The sequence below is a fragment of the Gouania willdenowi genome, chromosome 3 (genome assembly GCF_900634775.1).
Source record: "Gouania willdenowi chromosome 3, fGouWil2.1, whole genome shotgun sequence".
In the NCBI taxonomy this organism is placed as follows: Eukaryota; Metazoa; Chordata; class Actinopteri; order Blenniiformes; family Gobiesocidae; genus Gouania; species Gouania willdenowi.
Window position 1 is genome coordinate 16305028 of NC_041046.1, and position 20356 is coordinate 16325383.

Sequence of the window (20356 nt, forward strand, 5' to 3'; positions counted from 1 at the left end):
GCCTTTGTTTAAAACTCGTTTGTCCATGTGTGTGGGGAGGTAGATTTGTGTCTTTATTATAAAGAAAAAAGAAAAAAAAACTAATTTCATTAAAAAAAAAAGTTTACTTCAATCAAAAATAAATATTTTAAATTAAAGAAAAAAGTGTTCAAATGCAAATAAATAAATAAATAAATAAATATTTGAGACCAAAATAATTGCATTTAGTGTTTATATATACTCAAAAGTTTTTTTTTTGAATAATAAAGACACAAATCTACCTCCATAGATTTATCTCTTTATTATTCAGTCAAAGGATAAATTGCTTTGAGTATTTTTAATTTGAATGCAATTTTTTAGGTTTGAATTATTTGTTTGCATTTAAACACCTTTTTCTTTGGTTATTGAAGTTTTTTTAATTGAATCAAAGTATTTTTTTGGATTGAGAAATACACAATACATACTCAAGGTCATATTTAAGGCCAAGGTCAGTCTTCTGTTTTTCCTGCATTATTACTTTCAATTGAATTACTAAAAAAAAATAACAACATTAAGGGACATTACTCAACAACAACATACACAGTAAGATGTCTTTCACATGAACCATTTATTTATTTATTTTTTTATTTTTAGGTGAGATTGAAGCAACATTTTGTGGGATTTAATTTTAAACACTACCCATAATATTACCCACACACAAAAACGATGACTTCAATAAAAAAAAAAGTCAAATAATAACTCGATCACTTTCAATCAAAAGCCTTTTCTATTTCAAACAACAACAAAACAGTGTTCAAATGCTATTATTATAATAATAATAATAATAATAATAATAATAATAATAATAATAATAATAATAATAATAATAATAATAATAAAGCAACAGAAGAAAGACACTAATCTATAATGTGTCCCTGCACCCCCTCACTAGTCGTGCTGTGGGCGCACACACACAGAGCGGTGAAGAAGTGCATGTGCAGCAGAAAAGTTGAGAGAGGATCAGGATCAGGATCAGGATCAGGATCAGGATGTCCCGTTAAAGAGAGGAGGAGGAGAAAGAGTCCAGCAGAGGGGCGCACAGTACACACCGCATACGGACAGGCTGAGCACGGCGTCCACTCACCACCACCTCTCCTCCTGGAAACCTGAGGGTGAAAATGGCCTTTCCGATGATAGTTGGTGCTGCTCGGGTTGTTCTCAAAGTGCTTTTGGTTCAGTTTGTCCTTTTACAGGCAACAAATGCTCGTCCTTCTCCTATTATCAGGTTTCCTGGAGACGATACTACCCCCAAAACGGACAAAGAAGTGGCTATTGTGAGTTAAACTCTGGGTTTTTCCATTGATAATACGTTTGTTGATGTTGTTTTTGTCAGTTGTCTATTTATGTTTGTGCAAATCTTGTAATTAATGCATTTATTTTTGTTTTTTAATGAATGACTGATGTTGCATTTTTTTGGTTACCCCCCCCTTTTTTTTTTTTTTTAACTAAAAAATAAATAAAATTGAAATGCTGTCTACATGATTTTTTTTATTTTTTTTTCCCCCCCCCCCCCCCCATTTTTTGTTTTTTTTTTAGACTTATCTAAATACGTTTTACGGATGCCCAGAAGACAATTGTAACCTGATGGTGCTCAAGGACACGCTCAAGAAAATGCAAAAGTTCTTCACCCTGCAAGAAACTGGCGAGATTGATGCCAAAACTGTGGAGATCATGAAAAAGCCCGCTGTGGCGTCCCAGATGTGGCCAATTATAACTTCTTCCACAGGAAACCAATGTGGCAGAAGAAAGACATCACATACAGGTCAGCTGATTCTTATTAACATCAGGCTAAAAAAAAAAATGTTATTTAACGGTTCAATGAATGCCTCTTAAGTGCATTCTTACTTCTCTCTGGGCCTCAAAAGCAAAGAATATGTTTGTCAGCAGAAAACATGATGTCAGCATTCAAACTCTGGCCAGGGTATTTCCAAAAGACATCTTCAGGACTTTTTCCTCCCAAGTTTGCCAAACTTTCTATCTCCCACTCACGAATGATGAAGAAATAAACAGCTCCCCAGGCCCTGTCTCCAACCACAGCCTCCTTTTCTCAAGTACTTGCATCTTCCAGCATTTCAAGGGTTAAACCTTTTGTTCCTATTCAGTTTGTAGTTCATCGCACTGATTTCTGTGGGAATTCTTTGGCTGTCCCAGACTGTTTGCCTTTGTGATACAGAGGCAACAACAACAACAACAACTGGGGGTATCTAAGGCTGTTATCATGAAAATGAGTGTGCACACAGAAACGCCAGTGGACTTGTGGCTGATGACTCATGGGAGTGTTATTCGCCTGAAGTCTTTCTCAACTCGTCTGACTGTGTATGTGTTGTCTCATTTCAGAAATGTGCTTTCTTGTCATTTTGCAGAATCCTTGGTCACTCTCCTGATCTTGATGAGGAAGTTATTAACGACGCTTCCTCAGAGCCTTCAAGTTTGGAGTGACGTCACGCCACTTTCTTTTGCTCGCATCATGGATGGAGAGGCTGACATCATGATTAATTTTGGTCGTAATGGTATGAGTTTTTAGAAAAAAAAAGCTTGAGAGTAAAATGTTTACATCGAAAGAAAAGACAGTAAATCATTTATAAAGACTATGTTTTATTATAGCAATGTAATGTAATGTACTTTACTATAGATATTTTTGCCTTAGTCATCAAGATTCTATGTATACATATAATATTAATATTCAAGATCATATAAAGATTATATATTACTATTATAATTAAGCTAATTTGGTGTTTGAGTAGAATATTGAGGGTTTACAATTTGTTCCTTAGCGTTTGGTGTTGTATCTAAATTTGTCCCTTAAACAGGCTATGCACACGTTAGAAAAACCAAAATCCAAAAACAATGCATAACTTCTTTATCATTCCACATCCACAGTGTGTTCAGTAAATAGGCCTCTGGTTGGGAAGATCTTACATTTCTTACATTCGGTTGACCCTTTTAATCATAATTTTTTAGACTCGAGGGCGCGCAACAAATTGGAAATAATGACCGTTCTCTAAGTTGTTTAACTGCCTTAAATACAATAAAGCAGTTATTTCAGTGTTGTAACTAAAATCTGTTTGAATTTGGTTGAAAAAACTCATTTTTAATCATATAAATGTTGTAAATGGGCAGGTGACTCACCATGTCATTACTCAGTCTCCACAGGTACTCTACAGTGTCAGTATCTTCAAAAGTCCAAACAAAGCCTCAGATGAAGTGAAATTTAAAAATCCTAAAAGCGAGAAGTGTAATTCAAGGATAGATATTTCTTTTTTTTTCTTTTTATTTATTTTTTATTTGTCCCTTTTGTCTCTTTTTTTATTGTTTTCTTTTTTCTACAATGTCCTATTGCACAAAATGCAACTATATCCTGATAGATGTATGTAGGCCTATGATATAAAGCTGTAATTGACTTATATATAAAGTCCTTCACGCGACCCTTTAACTTTATTCAAGGCAAGGCAATTTATTTGTATAGCACATTTCACACACAAGGCAATTCAATGTGCTTTACATGATCAAAAAGTGCAACAAAAAAACATTCAACAGCCTAAAACTCAACAAGAACATTAAAATCAGCAGGTAAAACATTTAAAATCAGCAAAACAAAGAGAGAGAGCGTCTTATAACAAGGATGAAAACCTCAAAAACACACTTGTTTTTACAGTGACTGCATCCTGTTGGGATATATTTTGGGCACATTTCAGAGTGGGGAATGTGGTCTTTAAAGAGGTCACTTGCAGTTTTTGCAGCTATAATTTCAGTCTGATATTTACTCACTGTGTCATATCATTGTATTGCCCGACCACAGCTGACCTGAAAGCATAGGAATCCAGTAATTATGGTGCAAGGCAAACAAGAACAGGTCACTTGAGATGGTTTTTGTGGATACTAGAACTTTGTACAGCACATAGCAGTGACTCACCACAACTTCGAAAGTACATTTTTATAATAAATATTAGTGTTTGTAAGAAGTTCAAATGTTGGCTCGCCCTCAGAGCATGGAGATGGTTACCCATTCGATGGAAAGGATGGTCTGCTGGCTCATGCCTTCGCACCTGGGCCAGGATTAGGGGGAGACTCGCACTTTGATGATGATGAGCAGTGGACGCTGGGTGAAGGCCAAGGTAAGGAAAATCACAAATACCAATGCCAATTACATTAGTAAATATTTCAAAACTCACAGAATATATAAATAATACCATGATGGAATTTTCCTGATTTCAACATCTATAAAGCATCTTTTCATTAAGAATAAATGCTGTATATTTTGTTGTTCTAATAGTCTTAGTATCATCTGAATATCTAAAAGCACAAAATCAAGACTGACATGGTTCTTTTTATGTTCTATCCTGAACAGAATGGCGTATCACATACTATATTGAACATTGATATTCTGCTGTTAGACCTTTTTCTGAAACATCTCTCTTGCTTTTTGTGTGAAATGAAAAACATTTTATAAACTCAATTACCTTTTAAAATTATAGCTACTAAAATAAATTTCCCCCTCAGTTTTTTTTATGTTTTTGTGCTCTGTCTATTAACAGTGGTGAAGGTGAAGTTTGGCAACGCTGACGGGGAATTCTGTAAATTCCCTTTCCTGTTCATGGGCACTGAGTACAACAGCTGTACGCCTCAGGGCCGAGACGACGGCTTCCTGTGGTGCTCCACCACCTACAACTTTGATGAGGATGGCAAATACGGCTTCTGCCCTCATGAATGCAAGTTTGTTTAGCGAAACATTTTTGGTTAATGTAACGGTTTAATAGATATTATCTACTTTGATATAGTGCCCTACTTACAGCTCAGTGGACTAAGCCAAACATTGTTTAGAATACTGGCAAAGTTACACCACCATATGAAACAACGTTTGCAGTTCTTCAGTTGAATTTGGAAGAAATAAGTAGGTTGACCTGTTGCCAAACAGTATTCTTCTATTTTTCTTTTATTGCCATATAATTGCAATTATGGAACATTTCATCTCCAAGTTGCTGCCCCACTTTAGTACATTTGGCTTTGTTAAACATTTTGTTCAGCAGTTTTCTTTCGCTGTCTGTTTCTCTCACATGGTGACAGGCCCATTATGACAACCTGCCAAGGAACACATGTACTGCATTGTATAATGTAATGAAAACACAAGCGCAGCCTGTTTTTGCTGAAGTTTTCTGCTCGGCATTGATTAAAAACTATGTCATGGCACGAAATCACTCAATCCTGTCACACATTTTTTTATTTTCATTTTTTTTTTTTAATAATTGATTTCTGTTAACACTTGTATCTGTGGTTGATTTTGCAGTGCTATTTACACTGGGTGGAAATGCAGAAGGTGCACCCTGTAAGTTCCCCTTCACCTTCCAAGGGGACAAGTATGACAGTTGCACCACTCAAGGCAGAGATGATGGTTACCGCTGGTGTGGGACTACAGATGACTATGACCGTGATACACAATATGGTTTCTGCCCTGAAACTGGTATGTGTCATTCTAAAGCCCTTTATATTAAGTACAGCGGGTGCATGGTTTTCTGCCATGTTTGGGTCAAAATATTATTATCCAGTGGAGATTTCTGGTGTTAGTGTAAGAAGTTTGCTGGGCTCTAGTTCCATTGTGCCATTGGGACTGGTTTAAGGGCTGGGTATAATTTTAGAGGCAACACGCTTTAGGATTTCATGTAGATTTATCTGATTAAGAATGTTACTTTGCTGCAGAGCTCTCTGCGACAGATTGGGCTTAATAAGGAAATCTTTAGAAACAGAAAAAAAGCTCTGAGTGTACCATGCCAGATTGAAAACAATAGTTCTTTGAAGGCAAATCTATTTGGGCGGGTGCTCTTTGGTTTGGTGCCAAGTGGATTAGTTATTGATGCTGTAGGAGTTGTGCCAGCCACTCTAAACATTATCTTTGCTCACGTCACAATTCACAAAAATCCAACCCTTCTGAAGAAATGTTGTGGCTTATGAATGAGTTTATAAAAGAATGTAACAAAGTAAAATGTGCATTACGTTTTAATCATACATTACTGCCTTTTTGTCTCTTCTTTAAGCTATGTCCACAGTTGGCGGAAACTCTGATGGAAACCCTTGTGTCTTTCCGTTTACCTTTTTGGGAGACACTTATGAGTCTTGCACCACCTCTGGACGCAGCGATGGCAAAATGTGGTGTGCTACCACTAAGAATTATGATGATGACCGCAAATGGGGTTTCTGTCCTGACCAAGGTAGGAAAGATCTGATCAACTATATTTGGACTGAACAATTCAAAGGAAGACAAATAATAATGTTATTATCATTATATACTGCATTAACTACAGTATTAGCACTGTCGTTCCATATTTTACCCAATGCCTTGAATAATCCAATCCAATCAAATCCACTTGATTTATATAGCATATTCAAACAACAAAAAGTTTCCAAAGTGCTGCACATGATATAATAAAAACAGTAAAACCAAAACAATCTGAGCTTCACCACTGAATGAGTATAAAACAATAAATAGAAGTAGAAACACATTAAAAACCAATAAAATAAATAAAAAGACACAGGGGACCACACAATTTACGCGATGCTAAAAGCCAGAGAATAAAAGTGGGTCTTAAGACAACATTTTAAACACTCCACGGTGGGGGCTGTTCGGACGTGGTGGGGTTTTACGGTTTGTCTTAGGAACCTCAAGCTGGAGATAGACCTCAGACCTCAGAGCGCGTAGGGGTCGGTGAATTTGGATGAGGTCTGCGAAGTATTGAGGGGCCAGTCCATTCAAAGCTTTTTTAATCAATTCTAAAATTAACAGGGAGCCAGTGCAAACACACAAGGATTGGGGTGATATGTTCACATTTTGGTCCCTGTTAAAAGTCGTGCTGCAGCGTTCTGGACTAACTGCAAGCCAAGCGGAAACGTGCTTTATCGCTGATGCCCGAGTAAAGTGCGTTGCAGTAGTCCAGGCGACTTGAAATAAAAGCATGGACGACTTGCTCGAAAAGATGAACATATAAAAACGGCTTAACTTTGGATAAAATACGGAGATGATAGAACCCCAATTTTCTGTTTATCAAGTTTAAAATTGGTGTCCATGGTGATGCCAAGGCTGGTGACTATGGGAAGCATATCATTTTTGAGTGATCAAAGACAGTGAGGGTTGATCCAAATACCATGATTTCTGTTTTTCCCTCATTCAACTTAAAACATTTCTGGGCTAAGTAAGCCTTGACATGACATAGACAATTGAGCAGGGGTGTCAGGGGACTGTGGTCATTTTTAGCATTAGGCATGTCTATTTGACAGTCATCATCGTAGAAGTGGTAAGACATGGCGTGCTTCTTAAAAATCTCTCCAAGTGGGAGGAGGTACAAAGCAAAAATAATGCGTCCCAGGATAGATCTCTGGGGGACTCCACAATGATGCAAGGCAAAAGAAGAGGAGTCCCCCAGCCTGATGGAGAAGGACCTCCCTGACAGATAGGACTTAAACCATCCCAACGCAGTCCCCCTGAGACCCACGCAATCTCTTAGGTGGTTTAAAATACAGTAATTGTGTGGTTGACTGTGTCAAAAGCAGCCATCAGGTCTAAAAGCACTAAAATGGCAGAGCCGCCAGAATCAGTCATTTAAAACAGATCATTAAAAATATTACAAAGTGCAGATTCAGTCCTATCCAATGCCTTGTAACCTGACTGAAAAGGGTCCAAAGTGCCATTTCGTTTTAAAAAAGGTTGCAACTGTGCAAAAACGCATTTCTCTAAGATTTTGGACACCAAGAGTAGTTCGGAAATTGTGCGATAAGTTTGCAGGGTCAAGGCCAGGTTTTTTAATCAAAGGCTCAACAACAGATTTCTTACAAAAGGAGGGCACAAGTGAAGCTGCTGTTGATGATCTCCTTGACAGAAGAACCAATGGTGTCCCAAAATTCTTTAAAAAAGGGACCGGGTCTCTGGGACAGGAGGAGGGTTTTGGTAACTATCCCTGTGAGCACAGACAATGATACAGACTCAAACTGACAAAAATAAATGAGCACTGAGAAGACACTGAACACCACAATGAAGAGGGAGATATGTTGGCCCTAATAGCAGCAACTTTATCATTATTATTATTATTATTATTATTATTATTATTATTATTATTATTATTATTATTAGTTTCCTTTTTAACTCCAAATGGAGTGGACAGAACAGAACCAATCATTTTAAAAAGAATGCGAGACTTACTGACATTATTTAAAATCAAATCTGAGAAATATTTTGTTTTTTCAGCTTTAATAGCACTTTGATAATTTCTCCAGCGCTCTCTAAGAATCTGATATGAAACCTCCAAATTATCCTTTTTTCACCTAAGCTCCGTCCTCCGACACTCACAGCGAGCTGCACGTGTAGAGTCATTGAGCCACAGTTCCTGCTTTGGCTTAGGACAAATGGATTTGAGGGGAGCAACACTGTCCAGGACTCCAGAGCAGGTGGAAATAAAAGAGTTCATCAACTGCTCCATGTCTATGAATGCAGCAGAGTTTAGTTAAGCCAGTGCCAACGCAGTAAAAAGAGGACAAAAAGCAGCGGCAGTGTCAGACTTAATAACAAGACCATGGCGCACGGGAGAACGTCCAAGTCCAACGTAAAATCAAACATGACAGGGCTGTGGTCAGAGAACACAGTATCTCCAACAACGACATTGTCAACAGGAAAACCACAAGACAATACAATGTCTAGTGCCTGTGCACTTGTGTTGGACCAGTGACATGTTGCGTAAAATTAAAAGCTTTCACCAAGTCCAAAAACTCGCTGGCCATGGGGTTAGAAGGAAAACATACATGCACATCAAAATCTCCAACAATTAAAACCCTGTCATAACGGGTAAGTACACAAGCAACAAATTCATAAAAGTCTCTAATAAAGTCCTTGTTGTGCTTCAGTGGTAAATGACAGTGCACCGTACTGGATCAGCCTGGCGCAACTTGAAACACCTAAGTTCAAACGAAGAGAAAGACCTCTCAGATACCACTTTATGATAAAAGCAGTTCTTTAAAACAGTAGCTATACCTCCACAATGATCAGTGGTTCTCCGTGCGTTAATAAAAGTACAGTCTGGAGGTAGTAGCTCTGAGAATGCAGTAGACTCACCGGTGTTGCTCTAAGTCTGTTTTAAAAACAGTACATCCAAAGCGTGCATCCTGCAGAATGAAAGTTTTATTCACCACAGACCTCGAGTTCACGAGTGCGCATCTCGTAGAAGCTGTGGTAGCTGCCTGAGCTACCCGGTTCAGCAGCCTGAAGTTAACAGGGGACACACCGCCAGAGCCCGGAAAGAAGACCAGTGAAGGCACAGCGCGCAGAGATCCTAGCGTTGTCTGATAATGGGCACCAACCAGGTGCCAAATGGAGCGAGTGTGCGTCGCGAGACATAGCGGCAAAAACAGTCTCTGTAATGCCATGGAAGATCCGAGGGTCACACCACACTGGGAGAAAGAGCCAGCCAGGTTTTCAACTTCACGAGCCAGCCGGATCGCACTCCTTGGCGTTTACTCTTCCTTGGCAGTGGCGTATTCACCTGGAGCAGGTGCTCAAGCAGGTCGGCCAGGTAGAATTAATCTGATTTGTTTGCATCACAAATAGTACACGATTGCACTGTTTCCTTTATTTTAAGCAATTCATGACGATAATACACCAGCAGTGAATCGATTGTCCTTGTGACAGATGTTAAAATCACTATAAAACAAATAAAACTGAGCAGAGCCAAGCGGCTTACCAGACACTCCAGCGCCATCTTTAATTTAATAAGATGGTTTGCAGCCCCAAGTGCTATAGACTACTGGAATTAGCAGTTACTTAGTAGCAATAACTTGGGCAGAAAACTCCTCAAGCAAAGGATGCGGACAGTTGGTTGAGAACCTCTTGATGTAACAGTGCTGGGCGGTTGGTCAGAATGGCAAAGGTGGAGGTCTCCTACAAGGTCTAGGTCAAGGATGTGGCAAGCTGGAACCCAAGACCTCTACTCCAGGTCATGGACCTCCCAGTCCACCAAGTACTGGAATCCTCTCCCACAATGGTGGGATCTAACCTGGCATTGTACAGACAAGGCTGTGACACGTGGACAAGAAAATGCAAAATAGGTCTCTCATTGATAGGTTTAACTCTGAACGCATGAAAAGTAGGGTGGATGCGATGGAATGCAGGATCTTCAGTCTCGGCGCTGTTGGACCTATGGCAAATAAGGGAAAGGACCAATGAATGTGTGTGCAAGCTTCTTGGATTCCCCCTGTAGAGTCAGACCTTGGGTTGTTAGCCATACTGCTTAGCCAACACAGTAATCAGGGGCTCTGGAATGCTGCAGGTTAACTGCAGCAGCGTAAAAACTTGTGGCACTTAGGACATTTGCTTTGTAAACCTCCCTTTCGAAACATTGGAAGAATGGTGGTTGATTGCCATGGACACACTGGAATGAATAGAGGCCTGTGGCAGAACTGGTGAGAGAGTCGTGGGTGTACTCTGCCCACGGGAGCTGCTGAGACCAGGAGGACTGGTTGTGGGACACAATGCAGTGTAGTGCTGTCTCTTTCTGCAGCTTCATTCAATTTGTCCACCCATTGGATTGAGTGGAACCAGGAAGAGTCCCAAGGAGGCTTGACTCATGGCTACTATAGGAAATGTCTAAAGAATAGGGGTTAGAAAAAAATCCCTTTATCTCTACATGGACAAATAATGTGTTAATTTAACTTGATCATTTCTGGTTTTTACCTTAACCATTAGCAAAGAAAGAGATGCCTCTTTGGCCTTACCTGATCTCACATGCTTGACGATCTTACTCAAAAAGATAAATTCCTTGTTTTTACTGCCATGTTAACATGATGCAGCTGAAGTTATGGCTTGTATTAGTGAAGTTGGATTCCAGACATAATGTAATTCCGATAATCAGAATAATGAGATAAAAGTTAGGTCCAAAGAACCATCCACTTATCTGAACCTGTTGTGTTTCTAGGCTATAGCTTGTTCCTGGTGGCAGCACATGAGTTCGGTCATGCCCTTGGTCTGGAGCACTCACAAGATCCTGGTGCACTGATGGCCCCCATATATACTTTTACTAAAGATTTTAGACTTTCCAATGATGACATCAAAGGCATCCAAGAGCTCTATGGTGAGACAAAACACTCTGTCAGAGCCGTAACAGTGCTTCTACATGTCTAATGTTTTTGTATCAAATGTAGGAAATCCTTTGGCACAATGAGTCTGATCTCTTCCTGACCTGAAATGTCATCATTACTTTTATTATAGGAGTGCCAACTGGCAAGCCTTTGCCTCCCACTCAGGGTCCGGTCACTCCCATGGACATCTGCAAAGAACCAGTTGTCTTTGATGCTGTTGCACAAATCCGAGGAGAGACCTTTTTCTTCAAAGACAGGTAATCATCCAATTCAGTACCTTTGGAATTACAGAAAGAAACAAAAGTTTGGTCTCAAAATGTGTACTAAAAAATGCTGGCTCTATTTTTTTAAATGTTTGTTTTCAGTTTTGTGGAAGATGTTAAAGATTTAAACAAAAGGCTTGACGGTGTTGAAAAGTTGTGGGTAAACTTTCTATATCTCAGTTGAGAAACTGAATAATTAGGTAAACATTGTCAAACAGTAGCTCTTTCTTCGCTGCAATTGTAATGAAGAACAGAACTGAACATTTACTGCGGTCACTGCAAACAAGTCCAAAAAACAAATGCCTACAAAACTCTAGAACAGTTTGAGTGTATAAGTCTCCATTCATTCCAAAATGTGTTTTGCACATTTGTAGTGGTGGAGTGAGCAGCAGAGAAAGTATTTTCTTGGAGTAGAGTGTGAAAAGTAAAACCTGAGATGATCCTTAAAATAAGGGGGTCTCTTTCTATTTTGTGAGCCAATTTTCTAGAAACCTATAAATCAAGAATGGGAGGTAAAGGTGAGAATAAACAGAGGGTTTGATGTCCCAAACTGAAATAAGCATATGGCTTATCTCATCAAGACAAGCTAACTGTGGAAGTAAACATGCTGAACTGACTTTGGTTGAGCGCGATGTCAGTTCATGCATCGGAGCGCCAAAACAAGTCAAGTATCGCAGCTTTATATGAAAGAGCAGCATGCCTCTGGCTAAAGCTCACTAGACTCCCTCATTGTAGAACTCCTGGCTCAGCATGTTTACAATATTGGACAAACTCTGACATGATGCGATGAGTAATGCTCCAAGCACTCCCTGGGCTCTCCTTAAAAGTGTGTCTGTCTGTCTGGAAGATTAAGGAGAAAGCAAGTCATTAAATCTGTCGTAAAGAAACACAGATTGACTCATTTAAAAGTTGTATTGCCATGGGCTATTTTTTTCAAATCACAATATCCACTGAGGTTTGTAGTGCATTTGATGTCTAGCATATTTAAACATGGATATTAGGCTGCTTTGTTGATTGTTTCATCAATGAAGCAATCTTGAATGTGCTTTGGCACAGAAGGATAACTAAGCGACTTTATACATCTAATGGGTGGGCAGATAGTTAATAAAGAAGATCCATCTGTAGAATGGGCCATCCACGTGGGCAGGTATATGATGAGGTCCTAAATAATAGCAGTTGACATTACATGTATTACTGCCATTAGGGCCACGTTGTGTTCAGTAGTTTATCTGAAGAAATACAGCTGAAGTAAATGCTAAGTAAATCCTTTGTTTTACTTACGAGAAGCAAAAATGGTCATAGCCCTTGATAATAACTGTGCCTGGTGTGTCTGCTCCAGGTGTTTTTAAATAAGCCTACTTAACCATATGCTGTCTGCATGCACATGCAATTACTGTAGTCCCTTCTTATAGCTGTGATTGTAGAAAAGCAACAATTAAAGTAAGTATTCTGATGTGTATTCTGATTGTTTGTCCTAAACATTTGAAACGTTTTTATTAGCTGTATTCACATCACCTGAGCATTATCCAAGATAGACATTTACAATAACAAGCGAAATAGATACAGCAGACATAGACAACAGGTGTCCCAGGGGACATATGTGGCCCTCGGTCTAGTATTCTGCATCCCCCAAAGAAAATTACTTCAAAATGACATAATATTACTTAAAACTAAGGGTCTAAGAAAAAATCGATTTGGCCATATATCACAATATTTCCCTGTACGATTGGTGTATCGATCTAAAAAATGTCCAAATCTAACTTAACAGAATCAAAAACTGTTGTAGAAGCAAAAGTTTAACTTTTTTGAAAAATGTAATTTGACAGTTTGATAAACATATGACTTGTTTTTTATATTGATACTTGAATTACAGTTAGTAACCATTTACTTGTTCTCCCAAGTTTAAAAAAATTAAATAAATTGTATTTCATGGTATTTTGTACTTGTAAAGGTGAAATTTGAAATTATTGATACCACAATGATTATTGTATTGTTTAGTATCAGCATTTATCGTATTGTGACAAGCAAATCGTGAATCGTGTCGTATCGTCAGATTCATGGCAATGTACACCCCCTACTAAAAACAACAGCTAAAACACACACATTTACTCTAAAACATCTACAAATATGCACAAAATACATGAAAAATATACAAAACAACACCAAAATAATATGTACATGACTCCAAAAACATAAAGTGACAACAAAAATAAACAAAACAGTGATCTTTCACATTGGTCATTTTTTTAAATGCTCCCATGAATGATGATAAAGTGGCCATTGGCCCCGCTGTGATAAAAGTTGGCCACCTCTGATATACATTTTTTAAGTTTTTAAAAATGTTTAACTCAAAGCTGCTCTGGGTTTTATTGAGCATTTGCATTTTATTTACAAATTGTATTTATTTTGAGTGCTAAATTCTCCAGATGTTCAAAGGTAACATATTTAACCAGTTTTACCAGTTTTCTACAAGTTCTTAAAAAAAGTTTTTGTATGTAAAACTGTATGAAAATATGACAAAAAGTCACTTTTATAAGCGTTGCAGACTGCACCTTTAAATGAGTTCTTCGACTAATACAATATAATGAATTACTTACTGAAATGTTAAGATTATCTGAACACAAACATTCACTGTGGGGAAAAGGTGAACATAGCAATCAAAACACTGATGGATGGCTTGGAAAAAAATCTTCTGCAACATCCTGTACATCTGTCCTGTTTAGCTACCCTCAGGCTGGTTGTTTTTGCTTTTTATTAGATATATAGAGGCGGAAAAGACAGAAAAAAAGAAAGGATACAATTAAAAATCAAATATAGACGGAAAGCCCTCTGGATATGGTTTTGTATGACATGCAGTGAATTGATTTACAAGAACACTGTTGTAAAATAATAGTATTTATTGTTTTTTCAGCACAGACTGGAGAATGTCACATCTTTCACCCTGACAAATGTAACTGAGAGTGTGTGTTTAGGATGCGCTTGTATCCCTGCTTTCACTTTATGGTCTTTGCTGTAGGCAGAACGTTTTCAAACTTGAGAAATAGGTCAGTGGAAAAGAAGTTTGGGAAGCCGCTGTTGTTGTGCAGCTGGGTATTGGAAATCTGGGCAAGATGGGTTCTGTTTCGCTGGCGTCTGTAGCACTAGTCCCTAACGAGAACCAGATGCTCATGAATCAGGCCTTTGTGGCTGACTCGGCCACAAGCACCAGCACTAAATAAACCCCCTCCTCGTCAAGCACACACACACACACACACACACACATCCATCCCCCTCTGCTCTTTTCGTCTGTCTCTTATTCAGCCCTGAGCTCATCTGCATTATGAATACTCACCCACTCATTCGCTCTCTGCCAGGTTCCTGTTCAGGTCAGTCAACTTCAGAAGCAAACCCAGCGGCCCAATGCTTGTAGCCACCTACTGGCCTGATCTGCCTGCCAAGATAGATGCTGCCTATGAAAACCCAGTGGAGGAGAAAACTGTCTTCTTTTCAGGTATTCTGCAGGAAAAATTAGTGAAGAAACCATTGACACTGACAATGTGTTCACCGGGCTAATGCTTATATATACTGGGAATAATGTCCACTGTCTTCCCTATTGGAATATTTTCATCGCCCTTTCATTCGCAACTGGTGAAGCATTATGAAAAGCAACAGCAGTTATATTTTTTAAGCATTTCACTGTAATGGAGAAACAAAACAAAAAAAAATGTTCCACCATAGTTATTAGTGGTTTATACAATTTCTTTCTACAAACCACTAAAAATTCTCAGAATTTCCCTGAAAATGGATGGAAAAATCTACTGTATGTGTTGGCTTTACAGAAAGTTCTTTATTGGAAGTTAGTCAGAGGTGACAAGTGAAGTACAAATACTTTGTCACTGCACTTAAGTACTTTTTTTCTGATGTCTGTACTTTACTTGAGTGTTTTTTTTTTGGATGACTTTTTACTGCACTTGTATTTTTTTTTGAACAAATATTTGTACTTTTCACTCCTTACATTTAAAAATGAGCTTGTTACTTTTAAGACCTTCAAAGATGACGTCACGATGTAAAAAGACTCAAACCAACAACTCCTCCTGAAAAGCTTTTCATCAGTAACAACACATTTTCACACCAAAAAGGGCACGTCTCCATTGCTCAAACTTGTAGAACATTATTCTATTGAGGCAAAATAAAAGATTTTTCTGTTCGGCAGGTCCATTTGTTTTATGGTTAACATTTTTTAAGTTTTTAAAAATGTTAAACTCAAAGCTGCTCCGGGTTTTATTGAGCATTTGCATTTGTTTTTTCTTGAAATATTTTATTTACAAATTGTATTCATTATGAGTGCTAAATTCTTAAATTCTCCAGATGTTCAAAGATAACATATTATATATATATGTATATAGAATTTGCTACTTTTGCTCAAATAAGGGTGCAACTTCAATAGTTTTACTTTTACCAATCTTTTTTTTTTTTTTCAAGTATCTATACTATTACTTGAGTACTGAAAACTAGTATTTTTGCCACTTCTGAAGTTAGCCTCATTTTTACATATAAATATATAGGACTTAAGTGTTGTTTATTCTGATTTTCGGCTTGGTCTCCCTCCCCAGGTAATGAAGTGTGGGTTTACAAAGCAGATGAACTGGAGAAAGGTTATCCTAAGAGGCTCTCCAGTCTGGATCTTCCCACTGACCTGCAGAAAATCGATGCTGCTTTCAGCTTTAGAAAGAACAGAAAGACTTACCTCTTTGCTGAAGACAAATTCTGGAGGTAAGGAGAACAACAGCTTATGCAACCCCAGCACTTAAAAATGATGACATCACCACCACCTCTACATTGTGAAGCATCTGGATGAAGTTTTCATTTTTAGTTTGACCTGAACTGCCCTGCTAATCAAAACAGCCTTTTTTTTTTTTTTTTTCAAACAAAACATTTTTCATGTGTCACGTACTAACTTTGAATCCCAGTGAGGCAGCTCCTTATTATTAGTGCTGTCTGTGCACAGATATGATGAAGAGACAAAGCTAATGGATACTGGATTCCCCAAACTTATTGCTGATTCCTGGAATGGCATCCCAGACGACATCGACTCAGCCTTCAGTCTTAACGGCATTGGTAAGATTATTTTTCCTCTGAAGTCTTTCAAATATATTTAAGCGTGAAGAGTTTCAAAATAATTAAAATGTTTTAAGAGTGAAAGATACCGTTTCTTGCTCCAAATAGCTTTAATTCCTATATTTTTTTGCAAAGATCAACCAGCGTGCACACATTAAAGAGTAACTAAACCCCAAAACCACTAATTTCTGCTTAATACAAATGTATTTGTGTATGAAGTAGTGCTGTTGATTGATCCTGGTCCAACTCTCAACATTTTATTAAAGTATTTCAATTTGGTGTATTTAGTTGTAAAATGTCAGAGCGACTGCCCTCTATGTCAACCCATAACCAGGCTATTACAATTGATTTTTGCTATTGGCTGAGAACAAGATCATGTGACTTTTTGGGACTATCTTGCATCACAAACAAGCAATCTTTCCCCCTCCCCTTTCATAAAAAGGGGAGGGGCTCTACAATCTGTGGTGAGTAGGTTGCATTGAGAGAAGAGTGAATAGAGAGGTATGTAATGAGTAGCTAGTTAACATAGCATAGATTGTTCATTGGAGATTTTATAGAATAGACTGGGCGTGTCTTAACTGCTCCAGGAGCCCCGCCCATAATCAAGGCATTTTTTTTAAATTTCCCTCCTAGTGGCAGGTCAGGAGAAAGCAGGGGTTTAGCTACTTTTTAATGATGCTAACTTTTCCTTAGTGTGAGTTTTGAGCCAAATTGACAAGTTAGAAGGCATTCTGCTTGCTTAAGAATACATTTTGTTTACAGTGTATCATAAGGTGTCTAAGATTTTCAGTTGACATCAGAAGACTAGACAATTGCTTAATATTCCCTAACTCGGGACACAGGGCTAAAGGAAATAAATTACATTAATTATACGAAGTGTCATAGTTGTGGACCCAGACCTCAAAGGACTCTGACTATAGTTCCGGCACTTCCTGTGCACATGCGCAGTTACGTCACTGTGGGACATTTTCTACATAGGCGTAATGTGCCTGTGTTATCACCGTGTTAGGATAGCCGAGTGGTCTAAGGCGCTTTAGACTTTAAAACTTTCTTTCTCCTGACATGGGTTTGAATCCCTTCTGACATTTTTTTTTTTCAGGCAAATTCCACTTTTAAAAATACATATACAAAAAAAAGAGAAACATTTTAGGGTATTTCCTGGGTTAGGGATAGGGCTAAATTAATAGCAAAACTATCGCTGGAAGGACACGGGATGCATGTGCACAGGAAGTACCGAACGTATAGTCAGGATTGTCTGAGTCCTGGGTTGTTTGCTATTAAGCTAGCTGCTTATGGTACTTTGATAATCTGAGGGACAGATGAGTGAATAGATGAATCAACAAACTGACAGATACTCTCAGAAGAGCCTTTCTATTTGTAAAATAACTCAAATGGATCCAGTTTTTTCAGATTTTTTTTGCTTCCCGTACTCTACCACTGCTGTTTTATTTGCTGCTTTACTATTTACAGACGGGCATTCCTTCTGGTATGACTGTAGGAAAATCCAGTCAGCTCTATCTGTGAGCCTGGCACTTTGCCTCAGTCAGTAAAATTCCTTATTTACCGGCTGCCAGCACAGCCGAGGCAGAAATGAAATGATCAGATAAGCTGACTGCATGCAAAAAGTAAAGATGTGAAAAACTCCAAACAGGATAGGTAGGTCTGAACGTGACTGTGCATAAGGCGTTTCAGTTTTAAGGTCCTGTTTCTTCAATTTTTTGAGTGTTGATACTGTTGCACAAGTACGTTCTTGCAAAATATTACAGCTCAACTGCAATAAACATCTTCTACCTTTGTATCTGTTAAGTTCAGAGAAATATACAAACACTTGCCAAAGGCTGTTTTTGGGGTAATTGCTTCCACAACATATAAACACAAAAAAAAACTAAGACTGCGGCTTTAATATATTTACCTTTAAATCCCTCTTGACGACTACATGTTAGCATAACTTTAGCTAACCCTGTTCTTCAGCAGAACTTAAATGAAAATTCTACTTTGGGTCTTCTTTATATTGCCCCAGATTATTTTGCTCAATAGTTTTTTTTTTTTTTAAATATATTTTATTGTAAAATCAATTTTTCCAACCTCAACATTTTTTATTCCTTCTATCTTTTAACAGATTACAGCTACTTCTTCAAAGGCAACCACTATTTCAAACTAGAAGACAGCAGCTTGAAGATTGTCAAGCTAGGTGAGATCACAAAGGACTGGCTCGGTTGTTGAGCTTCTTAAAAAGATCTTTGCAACTGGTTCAAGAGTTTTCAACTTAGTGCACACCTTATGGTTACTGCAGTTCATACTGTGGTTGACTTAATTCCAGACCTATCGGCAGACTTTCTACTCCGGCTGCATGTATGCAACTGGTAATCGCTACTATTGTGTGATATTTTGTTTTTGTTTTTTTTTAATTTTTCACATATCCCAATACTGAGTTATTACTACATGTACCTCTGTTGTTGGTTTTTGACATTTTTTGTTGTTTTTTTTCTAATAATTTTAAGAAGTCAGACATCAGGTATGTCCGCACTGCATTTAACGCAGTGCTTTGCTGTGCTGTGATATATTGCCGTGTGCAAATTTGATTCTGAATTAGCGTTCTACCATATGAAGACTTTATTTTGGCTTCAAGTTTCCATATTGTGTTTACCAAGTTCAGCTTTTAAATGTATTCAGTTTAGATAACTTTGTGCATTGCCGTGCAATACATTTGAAAAAGTGATTTTGCACATATGACCGAATATGGTGCTTTTAGAGATTGCATCTTTGCATATAGATTGAGGTTATCTTTGTTTTTGTATATTGTGTAGCTTTCCTAATTAGACTTTGTACAATATCTTCTGGATGTCAAAAAGTAGCATTTTCAAACACGCTTTATTCTTGTTTGTTAGCACTTTGTGTAAGACAATAGAAGGAAACCCCACATTGTGTTTCTGACACTAACGGTAAAGAGAAATCACTGGCACAGGTTGCCACGAGAGTCTGTAAAAGTTGCTGCATGATGGAATCATGACACGAATACCAGTAGTATTTCAAGTAAAAAATTCTATAGTTTTTTAACAATCTAGACATTGTGTTGTTTTATATGCTTGTGCACTTTGTTTTTGTAATCAATAAAGATGTTCAAAATATTGGCCGTAATATACTTTTTTAAAAATAAATGTAAATACTTGACAAGAAAAATGTGTCTCTATGTTGTCAAGATTTTGATTTTGATCAACTGGGAGCTTACGGATCTTGTTTTATGCATCCAGGATGGGTCCATCCATAAACCTCTTCCACAATGTTGAGTGAATGAAATCATCCAAAATCTAGTTCCAACCAGTGAAACTAAAGGCAGGCATACACTGTGCGATTTTTGGCCCATTTTGAGCCGATTTTCACTCGTACGTCTATTTTTGGGATCGGGCCGAGTCTCGGTTCAAGCCATTGGTGGAGTTTGAGATTCTTGCCAGTAGGGGCAGCAAAAAAATTAAAATAAATAAATAAATAGAACATCTCGAGTTTCGCTTCACAAATAGGGAATGAAAATAAATTTACCAATCTAACTGTTTTTATTATTATTTCTTATTTCTGTATCATAAGTTTTGAAAGCTATATTATGGACCTGCCAAAATAAATCCAAAATGCAGCTTGAAATACTCAGCACCCACTGTAACTTAAAGAATGAGAGAGTAAAGTTGCTCAAATTAAGCAGTGTTATAATTTATTATGTTCTACATGATATATGATACAAACACTCAATACATGTGCTTTAATATAAGAGAAACGCTTTAACATAGAGGGATAGACTTGCTGTCAGTTGTAAATCACTAAGTTAAACAACAGGTAGGAGAGAATAAAAGGATCCATATATATTAAAGGGGACACTT

General features: G+C 37.8%; 1 protein-coding gene across 1 annotated transcript; it reads left to right on the forward strand.

Moving 5' to 3' along the window:
* The first annotated feature begins 948 nt into the window (after nucleotides 1-948).
* Nucleotides 949-19617, forward strand: LOC114460625 (72 kDa type IV collagenase-like). The gene is given in 15 exon segments (XM_028442529.1): nucleotides 949-1292; nucleotides 1555-1699; nucleotides 1702-1780; nucleotides 2382-2429; nucleotides 2431-2528; nucleotides 4005-4133; nucleotides 4554-4727; nucleotides 5303-5476; nucleotides 6048-6221; nucleotides 10965-11120; nucleotides 11258-11384; nucleotides 14744-14880; nucleotides 15983-16142; nucleotides 16378-16487; nucleotides 18607-19617. Coding segments are annotated over 15 exon segments (1971 nt in total). The 5' UTR covers nucleotides 949-1136; the 3' UTR covers nucleotides 18711-19617.
* The last annotated feature ends 739 nt before the right edge of the window (nucleotides 19618-20356 follow it).